Raw genomic sequence first — 12,269 nt, 5'->3', positions numbered from 1 at the left:
CAAAATAAGATGTGCGCGTTGTCGTTTTAGCCAAACCCAACAGCGCCACCTAGTGTGGATGCTTTGAGGATGCCGGTAAATTGTCTTTTAAAACATCTGACAATTATTTTTTTTTTTAAAAACTCTTTGAGGAGTGATATTTTATTTAATTATTCTCTTAATTTATTTTTTAATTTTGATCAATTACGATTATCTAGTTGTGAATTTTCTTTATAAGAATATACTTTAGTATATATTTTTATAATCTTGGTTTTTGACGTCGCAGTTCAATTATCAGTGGCTGCCGTCTGGCCACTCCTTAAACACCCCCTCCCCCAATTATTAATGTTTCTATGAATAAATATGTTTTGTGAGGAATAATTCATAATAATGACTAATAAATGATTAATTTATAGACGCACAATTGATGCATTCTACGTCTATCAAAATCAAATGTATTGAAGATCAGCGTCTCGTCAGGCTGGAGCAGTGGCGGACTTTTATTTTGAAGAGACCGACGTGCACGCACGTCGGACGTGAAGCTCACGATTTCCTGAGTCATCCTCCAGCTTTCAAACGCTACAACTGCGGGCCCACCGTCACCGAGCGATGGAGAGCTCCGTGTCAAACGTGGAGGTCTGCAACTTAGCCTTCGGCGGGCAGCTCGACAGATTGAAACAGGCCATGCTGTCCGACAAAACGCTCGTCAGCAAAACGGACCAGGTCAGCGTCCCCGCCTTTGTGCACTCTGCATCCTCTGTGACCGGTGAGGGAGGGGAGCTAATGTCGGCTGTGTGTGGTTTCAGGACGGCAGGACCGCTCTCCACTGGGCTTGTTCTGCCGGACACACCAACATCGTGGAGTTTCTACTCGGCCTGGGAGTCGAGGTCAACCTGCAGGATGACGTGAGCTCAGCTTTGAATTGTGACGCGTTCCTCCCTCGTGACGTGTTGACGTAAAGGGCTGTTATTTCAGCGTGATGTGTGATCCACTCCCCCAGGCCCTGTGGAGTCCTCTGCACATCGCTGCATCCGCAGGAAGAGAGGACATAGTGAGATCTCTGATAGGCAGAGGAGCCCAGCTGAATTCAGTTAATCAAAATGGATGCACCCCTCTGCATTATGCCGCCTCCAAAGACAGATACGAGGTACAGTTGCAAAAAAAAAAAAAAAAATTAAATGCGAAAGACTCCATACTTGTGTATGGGAGTGTAATTTTATCCCTTTGCATTCTTCATCTTGTCACATTTAGTCAGCTGCAGCCTTGATTGTATTTTGTTGGGTGTGACCGATCAACATAAAGCAAAGTGACAACTGAAGTGGTTCTCAATAAAAATCCAAAAAGTGTGGCATGCATTTGAGCTAAATGCTACATTTACAGCCTCTACCAGTATGTTTATTTGTGCTTTTTTTTTCTGAAGTTTTGCCACAGATTCTTAATTGGGCTTATGTCTGGACTCAAGACATGGAAAAAGCTTTACTCTAAATCATTGCATTGTACCTCTGGCTGTCCATTTATGGTAGCTCAGCTTGAAGTTGAACTTCCACCAGTCTTTTGCACACGCCCGAAAGGTTTTCTTCCAAAATTCTTCCATCTCCTTATCAACTTTTCCTGATGATGGTGTTCCCATAACAGAATACTGCCACTGCCAGGTTCTAGTTTTAAATTTAACAAAACAGGCTTATTAAAGTGAGTTGGTGGGGAAAAAGTTAATGGGAAAGAAATACATTCTTGAAGTATAAAGAGAAATTGATTGTTAGAGTAAAATCTTTTTACATTACCTAAATTATAGCTACTCTATTGTGGTGTAGAGATTTTTTGCGGGATAAAAATGCAGCAATGGCGGCATTAAAACAGCCTTATGCCGTTTACTTTTTTTTGTCTTGTTTTGAGTAAAAAAAATATTATTTTCTTCAGGAGTGACTTAAAAGGCATTCTATTTGTGTATTAAAATGTCACCCAGCCCAGGTACTTCTGGGCTGGGTTAAGTCCCAGAAGTAAATCACCTCTGGGCTGACCTGTCAGGGGTCAAGAATAATCGTATTAATCACTTTACTGCTGAGGTGAATTTACAGCTATCTCTGATATAGGTCTCCCTGCACCAGTTCTTCTGATTAACCACAACCATAAACCAGGATGTGAGGGAAATTCAATGTAATTCAAATACTTTATTCGTCCCAAAGGGGAAATTAAATGTTGTAAATCATATCATCCAAATATTGTTAAAGTGTCACTGTGGTGAAGTTCTCAAAAGTCAACACTTGAAAGAAAGAAGGAGAAAAACATCTATTTACCTCTTTTTGCATATTATAAACACTAATAATGGATATTTTGTTTTGCTGACTTGCTTTGTAAAAAGAAAAAAAAAACGATGCTGTCAGAGCTATTATACACAGAAACACAATGAGACTGTAAGTTTCATCATGTTGTAATCATTCAGCTACAATTGGCAGCTCTTGAAAGAGGAGATGCAGACAGATTAAATGTTTTAGATTTGAGTACAGATTCTTTGAATTGTAAGGTGTGAAACAGTATCCACTGCAGTGTATGAAGTGAACAATGCAGCTTTTATTATGCTTGGGTTAAGAATGCAGGTAGTCCAGCCTCACCTTTGTGATGTGAACTCCGTGAGAATTTTTAATGCAGGCACAAAGACAACAAGTAACCTTTACCCTTAAGTGCAATTTAAAGAATCACAAGAGAAATGCACACAATTTAAAACTCTCGCAGTTTCCTGCAGATTACAGATCCACCAGGTTACTGTGCCATCTGAAAGTCTTGAATGTGATGGAAACGATTGTAAAAATCAGTTCCAAATTGAACAATAGAGACGCAAAGACATTTGAAATATATTCACTTTTGTTTGTTTTGAATCAGCTTAAATATTTTAGCTCTCCTGTCCTTCCTCATGAAAGAAACCGATGAGTGTGTAGAGAAACAATCTGTAAATAATAAAAAAAAACAACAGAAAATCTAGTTGAAATGGCATCGTGTTGGGTCAAACAAATGCCACAAATGCACACTGTAGAGAGAGATGATGTCGATAAGGTCCGCTCTCCTTCGCCCAGCGAGAACATATCAATACATTGCCACCCTCTCAAAATGACAAGCCAGGAGACGAACAGACCGCTTGTGGTAACCGGAAGAGTTGCTGAGGTCAACAGCCATGTTAGTTGTTCGTTTCAAAAGAATCTGGCCTTTAGTGTGTGCCAAACCAAAAGAAATCCTGCTGGGATTTAGAGGAACCAGCAGTCGCTGTGGAAGGAAGTGATTCGATCAGATGAGACAAAAATAAACCAACACTCCCAACACTTTCCCATTGGTCTCGGCACTGAGGACACAGTGCCGCAGTGAGTCAGGGGTGGCAGCATCATGATGTGGTAGGCAGAGCTAAATATAGGGTGGTTTTAGAGAAGGGTTGGGAAATAGTCTCTTGCTGAAGAAGGACTTGGAGGATTACTCCAAACATGCAGATAAATGCACTAAAATAGTTTTAAATTCAGATCAAAACTTGTTTGTGTTAAAATGACCTAGTCAAAGTCCAGACCTAAATCCAGTGAGAAATCTGCAGAACTTGAAAATTGATGTTCACCCGAAAAGACCTGGAGTTATTTTTGTAGCAAAACATTGTAAAGTTTTCCTTCCAGTTCCAAAGACAGTCCGACGGCTTAAAGAAAGAAAAAAAATCTAAAGTAAGTTGAATAAATTAGTCACATTACGTAAGGTACTTTTTTTTTTTTTTTTTTTTTTGTCCATTACTACCAGTGGAAAACTTCTCTTACAGTTTCCCAGTGGTCTCGGCCAAGCCACCCTCTAGTTTTGCTCTCACATCCTACGCGTTTGGTTTAAATTTCCCCTAGCAAGTGGCGATCGAAAGAGGCCCTTGGGGGCGGCGAGACTTTGGATGAGGAAACGGGCTTTTCTCATTTGACAGGAAGCAAAGTTTAAAACGGGGTTACGGGCGACTGGCATGCGAGACAATTCTGTCCCCTGTTTGCAGATCGCCTTAATGCTGCTGGAAAATGGAGCGGACCCCAATGCCACAGACAAGTTGGCCTCCACTCCCCTGCACAGAGCGGCGGCCAAGGGCAACCACCGTCTCATCCAGCTGCTTCTCAAGCAGAGTGCCTCAACGAACATCCAGGACTCGCAGGGCAACACGGCGCTGTACGTGGGCAAACACGTGTCCAAAAATGTCTCAGCCAGCGTGGATTTAAATATGTAGAATGAAAGTCGTAACCAGACCAATATGTCATCAGTTGAAGTTTTAACCTGACTTTTATAAAAACATAAAGGCACCAATTTATGTATCTTCTCTCTTACAGCCATCTTGCGTGTGATGAAGAGCGTGTGGAAGCAGCCAAGTTGCTGGTAGAACACGGTGCCAGCATTTATATTGAGAACAAGGAGGAGAAGACCCCCCTCCAGATAGCCAAGGGTGGTTTGGGGAACATACTCCGCCGGATCGTGGAGGGGTGATGCTTTCACCGACTCGCTGGTCGTGGTTTGGTTCAAACCGCTACCGTCGCATCCCGATGAAAACCATCATCTCACTCAGTCCTTCTTGAGCAGGCCCATTGTTATTTGGTGTGGTCGGTGACATGTGAAAGAGGCACTGGTGATGAAAAGGGGTTGGACTGTTTTTTGAGGCTGATCAGTACCTCCTGTTGGGGCTTTCAGACCGACGTGTCTAAGCACAGTTTTTGCAGCAGCACAGCGCGTTTTCTGTGAAAGTTGAAGTGCAGAAATGGCGAAAACGAAACATGAAGTGGCAATGAAATCTGGTTGGAATAAATTTGTTGTACTTAAATAAAAAAAAAGTGACTTTGTGATTGTTGAGGCTGTTTTATTCCTCACTTTTTATTACTCTATTTTGTAATGGAGTCACAAATGGCTTTGTGCTCTGTGCCATTCTTTTTTTTTTATATCTTCAAGGACCAATTTCTAAAGTATATTGTCTTAAGTTTCTTGTTACGCAAAGTGCTAAATTTAACTCCTGGTGACTGACAGTACAGCTTCTGAAGTCAAGCTTGACCTGAAACATCAGTAAGTTAGAATGTACAACAAACAGCTATGAAATCCAGTTGGGTCCAAATTGAATTTCAATGAATCCAATGCATTCCACTGAAATTCCACTCAACTAAAATATAGTTCATATGTGACGATAACTTTGTAGCTGACGGCCATCTTTGTAGGTGTCATTTTTGCATATGAAAATGCATATAGAATCAAAATGCCAAAGATGTTGCAAGTAAGACCATACAGTAATCACTGCATCAACCAATGCATTGTTTTAACAACAGAATAAAAAAGCTTGCATTTCTTTATTTTGTACTTTTGTTTTAATACAACCTGATACTTAAACATTTTTAATCAAGGCTGTCCCTGAAGAGCTGTTTCGGTAGACAATGGACGTATTGTGATTTGAACAGTGGGAGTCAGAATAGCTGTTTTACTAGTAATACCTAGGAAGTTTTGTCAGACATCAGTTATCGCGATAAGTGGAAGACCCTTATAACCACGTAGTGCATAATAGAGTCAAGACACGCCAAACAGGCGGTGGTGGGAAATGGCCATGAATGACTTTTAGCCGGTAACAAAATTGCCTCATCAATTTCAACCTCCTGGCCTCAGTCCAAATCTGTTTCTACATGAACAGTTTTGGACTGAGCCTATTTCGGCATGAACAAAAAAATTGTAAGTATGTTATGAATGTTCCCTGTAACTGAAACTATTTGTTCTGAGGAAGCTCATGAAGTCATATCAGTGAAATTCATACAGCAGGTGTTAGTTTCACACAGATGTCAAGAATCGTCCTTCACGCGCACGGACACATCTACAACTGTTATATGAAAAGAGAGGAAAAAGTACAGCTTTTTAATAAAAGGACTAAGTCTGTGTGTAGTTAAGTTGCATTTCTGGTCAAATTTAAATAAACTCAGTCTGCTAGGGGCCTGAAATATACATTAGTGTAAAATGGTATTTTTCTCTAGTTGTCATATTCCATGACGACAACCCATATTTCACATTTTGAAACAAGTTTTGTCAGACCTAAACAATTTTTTTTTATGTTTTGTCTAAATATTTCACAGACTCACTTTACAGCAATCTGCAATGATGCAACTCTGCATTGAATTTCTTTTTTACCATATTGGTATTGGTCCAATTAATAACATTGGGCCAATATTATCAACCAATATCTACTTCCAACTTGTGGCTGGAGGGGTAGGATAGTAAAGGTGAACATTTTAGCATGTCATTTATCGTTATCATTTTTGTCACAATAAGATTTAGATTGATTGTTGTCACAATAAATTCCAACTGATGTTTAAACACCCTAAAAACTGTCAACATTTTTTGAACTGTTCATTTGATCAATTTCAGTAAAGATGTACTCTGAAACATTTCATAAATATCACATTTGAAAATACAAGTAAATGCAGTTAACTGAAGCAGACACTGTGGTAAAGTCAGTGGTGTAATTTTTTCAAGGTTTCAAAAGCGTAGTGAAATATATAAACAACATCGGTAAATCTTGATTATCAGTCACAGCTGTAATATCAATATTGGTAATCTATCAGCTCAAATTGTCATCGGTGCATCACTATTTTAAATATGTCACTTTATAGTGAATCAACATAAAGCGTTTTACTGTTTGAATTTCTTAAATAGTTTTATTTTTTTATTTTATTTTGAATTATATTCAAACTTAATGTCAAACATTTTTCTCATCTTTTGAGTGTGGTCCTCCATTGTAAATGTGGTCCCTTAACTCCTGCAGAGCCCTCGTCCACTGGAATGGACATGATCTTTTTATTGGATTAAACCAATAAAAAAAATTAAGGAATTTGTTATTTGCATGATGGACCCTGCAGATTGGTTTCTTATTAAACGAAAACAATGAATTTTAGACTCTCAACTTGACACAAGTGAGTTTCAGGCGTCAGGCAAGATAAATATGTGAATGAAAGCTTAAAAATTCCACGCAGGCCTTTCTCGTGACGTCATCACGCTCTGAGAAGGAGGAACTGCCCGGGTTGTTTCCTCGCGTCCAGAGGGGTTATAAAATAAACGGGCTCCAGCAGTCATTGTACTTCGCCGTGGGTGGGGATATCATTAAGACCGAAAGAAGTAAGAAACGACGGACCCGTCCAAAAGACGCGAAGAAGGTAGATGTTGAGTTTTTCTAAGCTATGCGGAACTGCGTATTTGTACAAAGTAGCATCATGCTAACCTAACTAGCAAACATAGCCGCTGTTGCTACTCCGCGGTTTAAAGGACACCGCAAGAAACAGGAGCCAAGGTTAAAGTCCGAACTGAGAACTTCAGCTGAACGCGTTGCTGCGAATGGTTTTAAGAGGATACTCTGCTTTGATTCCCATTATTCAGAGTGTGTGTAATGTGTCCCGTGGACCGGGATTGAGTAATCAAGTTTGCTTTCGTCTCCGGCTTTCAAATTAAAACAGTTTTAAGGCTAATGTCCGTTCAAAAATGCGGGCGTGCGTTTACTGGCACATGCTGGGAAAGTACTTTTTACAAGTTTTCACTTTCAGTTTTGGTGAGGGGGTGGCATGAGAATTTAAGAGCTTCCTGCTCCGATCACAGCTCTCTTGGGAGGAATTTTGACACGTATGCAGAGCAAAGATCACAGTCCATAATGTAAACACACCGCCTTTTACAGCAGCTTCACCCCATCCCCAAACCGATCAATGCTTGTGTATAATTAATAGGTGCGAGCTGCACATCCTGATTCAGAGGCATATTCACACCGGCGTGACAACAGGGAGGTTGCAGTTAAAGCCACCCTGATTACGCAATTAAATTGTTGCCATGAATTCCTGACATGCTTGCCAACTTCCTGAGTGTCAAGAACACGGTGTGCCATTCCGTCCATAAAATAGGTTGTGTGCTCATCTATTTGCATCTGTATTCCTGGAAAGGAAAAGTGTTCAAGGCTTCCCTCGGTGCTCTGTGTCGTCCTTTGAGAAAAGTTATTATTGCTGCCTTGTAATGGAGTGCCGGGTTACTCCCTTTGAAATGCCCATCCCACACATGGTCTATTCAGCGTCTGCATGTGATGAACGCTCCGGCTGCCTCTCTTAAAGGGCCCATTTCCAAGCCTACATATTACCCAACACTTTCTGTTTTCCCTCCTCAGATATCCTGCCTCTCTCCAACTTTTACCCACCCAGCGATTTCCTCGCCCAATTATGTCTGAGCAAGGCAATTTGGAGTCAGACTGCTGCATTGACTTCTCAAAGTTCGACAATCGCTTCCAGTCTTTCCGGGGATCCACCCTGGCTCTGCAGGTCCCGCCTACACGGCTGGCGAGGGCGGGCTTTTACTTCACTGGCAATGCAGACCGAGTCCAGTGTTTCAGCTGCAATCAAACGGTGGAGGACTGGCATAGTGGAGACACGCCTTTGCAAAGGCATAAGGAGGTAAATATATTTATTGGTTAATGTAAGAACAACTTGTTTTCTTTTTTGTAACAACATTTTTGATGTTGTAACTGTATGTTTCTTGCTTGTGCAGGTTTCTCCATCATGCCGGTTCCTCGAGTGCTGCCACCCAAACACCATGAAGCCGAATTATATATCCCCTGTCATCTACGACGAAGTTGTAGAAGATATGCAGTACCGACTGTCCACTGGTGAAGTGGTTGACGAGACCCTCTACCCACGGATACCTCACATGAAGAGTGAACAGGCCCGCCTTGACACCTTTTCTTCTTGGCCCTCCAATTCGCCCGTAAGACCCAGTGACCTGGCTCAAGCCGGCTTCTACTACTTGGGACAGGACGACCGGGTGGAGTGTTTCTGCTGCGGCAACAAGCTGAACAGCTGGGAAAACGGAGACCGCCCTTGGGAAGAACACGCCAAGCACTATCCCAACTGCTTTTTCATCCTCGGCCACGACGTGGGGAACGTCCCGCTGCTGGACAACGCAGATGAGCCGATTTTGGAAGATGCAATCGTGAACCAGGGGAAAAATATGGAGACTTTCAATGGGAGGCTCAGTAGCTTCGCTCATGTTCGGCATCCCGTCGACCACGAGAGGCTCGCGAGAGCTGGTTTCTACAGTACAGGTAGAGCACAGATATGAAATGAGAACAGAGAAAGTGTTTAATGCTATTGTGGCATTGACATACAAATGTTGGCATTGTCTCTTTTTTTTTTCTTTAGGGGAAGAAGACAAGGTGTTATGTTTCTGCTGTGGTGGAGGCCTAAGAGGCTGGCAGCCCGATGAAGACCCCTGGGTAGAACATGCTAAGGAGTACCCTGGGTAAATGCTAACTTTTTATTTCTGGCTGTATTACTATAGTCCACCCACAGTGATATTCTTGTTGCTGTATTTCTTTTAAAGCTTAAATGTATGTGGGTTTTTCTTTTGATTAGCTGCAGCTTCCTGCTGGAAGAAAAGGGAGTTGCATTTGTCAACAACATTCAACTAAAAAAACATGAACAAAGTAGTGCTGTGAGTATTTATTTAGTCTTTTTCCATTCTATGTTTATCTGATACAACATGATAATCATGTTGGCTTGATATTTTATTACTTTACATGTTTGGACAAATTTATGAGGAAAAAAGCCCTCAGTGACAAATGTTTGAGCTTCCAGACCTTATGTTGTATGACGGTGTCAAAAAAAACAGTTTGAATTTCTAAGGAATAAAGCTTGACATCTTAATACATCTATAAATTGTGTTCAGTTTCAATTTGTCACATCACAACTTAGGTTTTTAAGTAACTGTCAAAATTCATAAATTAACCATTAACTAAATTCTATTGTCCAGGTTTTCTTTGTTCAGGATTTTAAGCTGGACTTTAAAATCCTGGTTCTTAATACAAAGCAGATTTCTATTTTTATTTATTTGCAAAACAAATGTGAAAACAAAGCTATTACATTTGTGCTTTAGAGATTAGGCTAACTCGGGCCTCGATTTCTCATTAAAGGTGCTCAAATTTGATCTTAACACCATTAAATTACGTAAAATAATCCTACCACATTGTCCAGTGGATGCTAACAAGCACTGTGCTAGTGTAGGATTTGTAAAATATAGAGATAGCAAAAGCCAAGGAGTTAATAGTTAATATTTTCCTAGATGTGACAAGACCTTGAAATTTGATTTGGGCAAAGAATGAAATTTTGGATTGGAAAATATTAACAATACTGTGATGTTGGTTTTAAATGTAACTTTTATTGCTGTCGTTGGGTTTCAGTAAATCTTGTACATTTTCTTTTGAGTATCTAATGTCATTGGTTAGATCCCAGTATGAATTATTTGGAATGTGTTATCACTCATAACTTTCAGCTATTTTAACGCATTCCTGAACATCATGCTGCATTGATACTATCTAGCGTAGCATTGATACTATCTACTGTGTTCTTTTGGTAACAAAATAAATTGCTGATCTTTTGCACCTCTTTATGTATGTGAATGTGCTTTTTACTGTTATCAGCACTATTGTTGTTTCTCTGCATCAATTTAGTCATGTGCTGGAAATGACTCCCTGTTTCTTCTTCTAGGCTACAAGTCATGAGAATGGATTTTCAGCCAATGAAAAAGGTAATTGTTTATATAGTGTGATTTAAATAGAAAGCCTGAAAATGAACTGAAAACCTAAAAAAAAAAGATTGGCACCATCCATTGAAATTAATTGGGTTCTTCATTAATAACTGTCAGAAAATATTCTAAAATTACCATACTATTTTTTATTATTATAATTACTTTTTGGAACCCTGTGCTATTGCTTACAATTCTGTGGATTTCTCTTTTTGTACAACACACAATGTACTGATCTGTAGTAGAATTTCACACAAGTAATTGGCCATCGTCTAATTTCTTCCACCCGTTTCTTTTAGATGAGGACCCGATGGAGAAACTCATGAAGCTGCAGAGAGAAAAACAGTGCAAAATCTGCATGGACAGAGATATTTGCATCGTCTTCATCCCGTGCGGTCATCTGGTCAGTTGCAAGCAGTGCTCGGTGTCGCTCGTCAAGTGTCCGATCTGCTGCGGAGCCATCACACAAAAAATCAAAACCTATGTCGCTTAAGGGAAAATAGAAGCTGCTGTCTATCATGGATGCTGCTTTATGTTCGAAATGTAATAATTTAAAGCAGGTGTGGTAGTTAAGTTATTCTCGGAGGGAATTTCTAGGTTTTCACAAAGATTAGCAGCATATACACAACAGATTAAGAGGTGGTTATTACTTTATTTCTTTTTTACTGACTGTTTCACTACTGACATGTGTTTGCATTTATTTTTTTTTTTCCACTCACAAGGAAACTATGCTTCAGCACCATGTTGGCCTAAAAAAGTGTGTGTGTATGTATAATAAATTAATGTACTAGTTTGATAATTCATGTATATTAGATACCCTGTAATATGCTTACTGTTGTAAATGCATTTTAATTATAAATATATATTTTAAGGAACCAATATTTTCACAATAGCTGTATATTGTATGTATAGCATATTGTTATTGTGTCTTTGTTTTAATTGGTGTAACATGCATGTAAATAGACTTTTTGGGCAAACATGGTTTTCTTCCTTTCTCTAGTTTTGTGTGATGACTCTAATTTTGCTTTATCCTAAGTTAAGTGGCTGAGAGGTTTCATTCACTGTTATTTCTCTCACATCGCATAAGCTAATACACAGGCTGAGATGGGATTTTATCATAATGTCTTTATGTTGGAAGATGTCTATTTTGCATCTTTTCTGTAAATTAACTAAATAAATCTTGAATAATTTGACTTGAGGTGCATTTGTGTTTTGTTTATAGCTTCAATGTTGACTTTTTTACTGTGACTGCAGTTTCAAACAACTCCACACCAACTTTCACCCATTAGGCAGGAGATTTGACAACTATTCCAAACAGTATAGTATATTCCTAATTTATATGTTGATTTGAAGACAAGATTTGAAATCGGATGTCTTGATATGATGGCATGGGCAGCAAATCCATTAAAGCGGCTCAGCGGCAAACTGATCTTTTACTCTGGAGTGCGGACATAAGGTCAGCCAAATGAATTGATAGTAAATTGATTGCAATCAGTGTTGTAAGCTGATTTACATACATTGAATGAAGAGCAGAGGGGTTGATATTTTTGTATATTCCTAATGTTCTTGTGGACCTTTTGAAATTCTGGTTTATTACACCTTGTTTTAAAGGAGTATATAACTTCAGTCACAATTTCTTTTAATTTTTTATTGTTTGCACTTCAACTATGAACTGTTTTCTGTTTACGTTCTAAACAGAGTATTTTAAAGGAGTATATAACTCC

At 39.5% G+C, this 12,269-nt stretch overlaps 2 protein-coding genes across 2 annotated transcripts; both read left to right on the top strand.

Moving 5' to 3' along the window:
* Positions 1 to 515: 515 nt before the first annotated feature.
* On the top strand, positions 516 to 4,811 carry psmd10 (proteasome 26S subunit, non-ATPase 10). Its single transcript, XM_055034721.1, has 5 exons — positions 516 to 702; positions 786 to 884; positions 980 to 1,126; positions 3,980 to 4,146; positions 4,305 to 4,811. Exons 1-5 carry the CDS (start codon positions 589 to 591, stop codon positions 4,456 to 4,458), a joined length of 681 nt encoding a protein of 226 aa, XP_054890696.1. The 5' UTR covers positions 516 to 588; the 3' UTR covers positions 4,459 to 4,811.
* Positions 4,812 to 6,990: 2,179 nt separating this feature from the next.
* Positions 6,991 to 11,738, top strand: xiap (X-linked inhibitor of apoptosis). Its single transcript, XM_055034718.1, has 7 exons — positions 6,991 to 7,148; positions 8,138 to 8,420; positions 8,515 to 9,067; positions 9,165 to 9,264; positions 9,378 to 9,456; positions 10,509 to 10,548; positions 10,845 to 11,738. The coding sequence occupies exons 2-7, from the start codon at positions 8,190 to 8,192 to the stop codon at positions 11,036 to 11,038; spliced, it is 1,197 nt and encodes a 398-aa protein (XP_054890693.1). The 5' UTR covers positions 6,991 to 7,148; positions 8,138 to 8,189; the 3' UTR covers positions 11,039 to 11,738.
* The last annotated feature ends 531 nt before the right edge of the window (positions 11,739 to 12,269 follow it).

This window comes from Poeciliopsis prolifica, unplaced genomic scaffold (genome assembly GCF_027474105.1).
Source record: "Poeciliopsis prolifica strain line A6 unplaced genomic scaffold, Auburn_PproV2 SCAFFOLD009, whole genome shotgun sequence".
Lineage (NCBI taxonomy): Eukaryota > Metazoa > Chordata > Actinopteri > Cyprinodontiformes > Poeciliidae > Poeciliopsis > Poeciliopsis prolifica.
This window is presented reverse-complemented; position numbering and strand designations above follow the sequence as displayed.

What these genes read in the sequence shown, in the direction of transcription:
- xiap (XM_055034718.1), top strand. Translation starts at nt 8,190, where the DNA reads ATGTCTGAGCAAGGCAATTTGGAGTCAGACTGCTGCATTGACTTCTCA. An exon ending in CATGCTAAGGAGTACCCTGG is followed by an intron (nt 9,265 to 9,377) that starts GTAAATGCTAAC and finishes TCTTTTGATTAG; the next exon opens with CTGCAGCTTCCTGCTGGAAG. An exon ending in AACATGAACAAAGTAGTGCT is followed by an intron (nt 9,457 to 10,508) that starts GTGAGTATTTAT and finishes TTCTTCTTCTAG; the next exon opens with GCTACAAGTCATGAGAATGG.
- psmd10 (XM_055034721.1), top strand. Translation starts at nt 589, where the DNA reads ATGGAGAGCTCCGTGTCAAACGTGGAGGTCTGCAACTTAGCCTTCGGC. An exon ending in TCGTCAGCAAAACGGACCAG is followed by an intron (nt 703 to 785) that starts GTCAGCGTCCCC and finishes GTGTGGTTTCAG; the next exon opens with GACGGCAGGACCGCTCTCCA. An exon ending in TCGCAGGGCAACACGGCGCT is followed by an intron (nt 4,147 to 4,304) that starts GTACGTGGGCAA and finishes TCTCTCTTACAG; the next exon opens with CCATCTTGCGTGTGATGAAG.